General features: G+C 58.8%; 1 protein-coding gene across 1 annotated transcript in view; it reads right to left on the bottom strand.

Moving 5' to 3' along the window:
• The window catches only part of MTR (5-methyltetrahydrofolate-homocysteine methyltransferase), a 103,812-nt gene that overhangs the window by 8,224 nt on the left and 93,645 nt on the right, over positions 1-1,943 (bottom strand). Inside the window, exon 27 of the mRNA XM_023520822.1 lies at positions 812-1,040. Coding sequence (XP_023376590.1) covers positions 812-1,040 — 229 coding nt within the window. The remainder of the gene's footprint in view (positions 1-811; positions 1,041-1,943) is intronic.

Here is a 1,943-nt window from a genome sequence, read left to right as displayed (position 1 = left end):
GCATAGGCTGTCCAGCTGTCCTTTGGCCACTATGCCGCTTGTCTGGGGTCATTCAGGAGCAGTCGGAAGGAGAAGCTCCCCCCCGCCTGCTGCAGCCCCGGCTGGCCTGAACTGCTGGGTTGCAGTGCCCTAACACATAAAAGGGACCCTCCGGGGGGCGGGTGGGGGACAGTTTCTAAGGCTCTCCTCGGCCCTGATCCCACGATTCTACCAGTCCCCTCCATCCTGCTCTTATCTGGCTGTTACCTCATCCCCTTAGCATCTGACCCCACGTCCCTAGGGGCAGGTCTGGGGGTGGGGTTGGAAGCGAGAAATGGGGCTAGCGGTTTATGGGCCTGCTCACTTCTCCAGGTCAGCGCCCCCAATGGCCCTTCCCCTGCAATGCGCCAGGCGCGATGGAGCCCTCGCAGCTCTCCCAATCGGCAGGTGAGTCTGCCTTCTCACATCCGTCCCTCTGCCCGGAATGTCCTTTAACATCACCTCATCTCCAGTCCCAGCCTCAGTAATGCCCACTTACTCTTCAAAAAGCAGTTCAAACAGCACCTCCTCCAGGAAGCTGCCCCTGACCTCCCGGGCTGAGGTCCATCTCATCTTGTGTCCACAGAAGCCTGGGTCCCCCTTCACTGCGGCTGCAGTGCCCAGCACAGAGGCCGGTATGTAACTGACCTCGATAATCATTTATCAAAGAATGGATAAGCTGTCCAATTTGGTTGATACATAAAGACCATTAAAGAGCCGAGCCGGTAAACGACATCCTACGTTACATGACGACAGAGAACCGATTCCTGCTGACGCCAGGCGCAGAGCTCACGCTCTGCTCCCGCCTTGGAGCCCCGGCTCCGTGTCCGACAAGGGCGCAGGAAGGACGGACTCGCTGAACTCACCTACGGTTTTGTCGTTAAATATCTTGGGGAAGCCTCGATTCGGGTACTTGCCCCGGAGCTGCCACACGTCAAAGAAAGGCTTCCAGTCGATGTAGTCCACCAGCCGCTGCAGGTCATAGTCTTCGAAGACCCGCGTCCCAAGGAATGTGGGCTTCACTGCAGGGAAGAGGCGCCGCTGTCAACACGGAGGGGGCCTTCCCGGCCGCCCTTCCCGCTGCCACCGCCCACACTCTGCCTCCCTCCTGTCACCGTGGGAGTTGTTTCACAGAGGGGAAACTTAAATTATCGAGGAGGCGTCATTCTGCAGCCAGCCTTCTGTAAAACCATTCTGCCCGCAGCCGACTGACTGCACGCCCTCCGCAGCATCCTCGACCCTCCGCCCACCCTGCCCAAGACAAAGGGAAGGCGTGGGTTAGGCTTCATGTCCGAAACCGGGCAACACTGGGATAAGGACCACTGTGGGGAGACACGTACGTGAAGTGTAAAGACCTGGAGCGATAACGCATGTGACCTGCTGCTACCCATGCACTTCGTCAGAGGATAAGGAAACACACACACGGCCAAGGGCGTCAGTCGGGGTCGCGCGGGGGAGGGGCGCGCGCGGGGGACCTCCACTGCACGAGTTGTTTCGTTGTTTCTAAATGGGCACCGGGTTATTTCTTAAGTGTCTAGTGGGTACACAGGAACCACAGGAACGTTCAGTACGCTGTTCTTTACGCTTCCTAGTGAGTCTAAGATACAGCATCAGGGCAATGACAGTGAAGACCTCAGAGGCAGATGCCGTTTCTCTGCGCAGTAGCCCCCCGCTCCTGCCCCTGAGACTGTTGCGGGGTCAGGCCAGAGTCCACAGTGACGATCCCACTGCCACTTCCTGGCCCGCCCATCCTCAGCCTCCTGGTCTGCAAACAGGGGTCAGAGACGGCATGCTACGCCCCTCCCCCACCCCAGGCTCAGTGCTCTGGGGTAACAGAAGTCTCCAGAGCATCCTCTCTCACTAGACAGTAAGGGGGGGAGGTGGAAGTACAGGGAAAGCATGAGCAGGGTCTGCCTGTGGCGGGA

The sequence above is a fragment of the Pteropus vampyrus genome, unplaced genomic scaffold (genome assembly GCF_000151845.1).
Source record: "Pteropus vampyrus isolate Shadow unplaced genomic scaffold, Pvam_2.0 Scaffold279, whole genome shotgun sequence".
In the NCBI taxonomy this organism is placed as follows: domain Eukaryota; kingdom Metazoa; phylum Chordata; class Mammalia; order Chiroptera; family Pteropodidae; genus Pteropus; species Pteropus vampyrus.
Note: the sequence above shows the minus strand (reverse complement) of the source record. Positions and strands in the feature narration are given on the sequence as shown.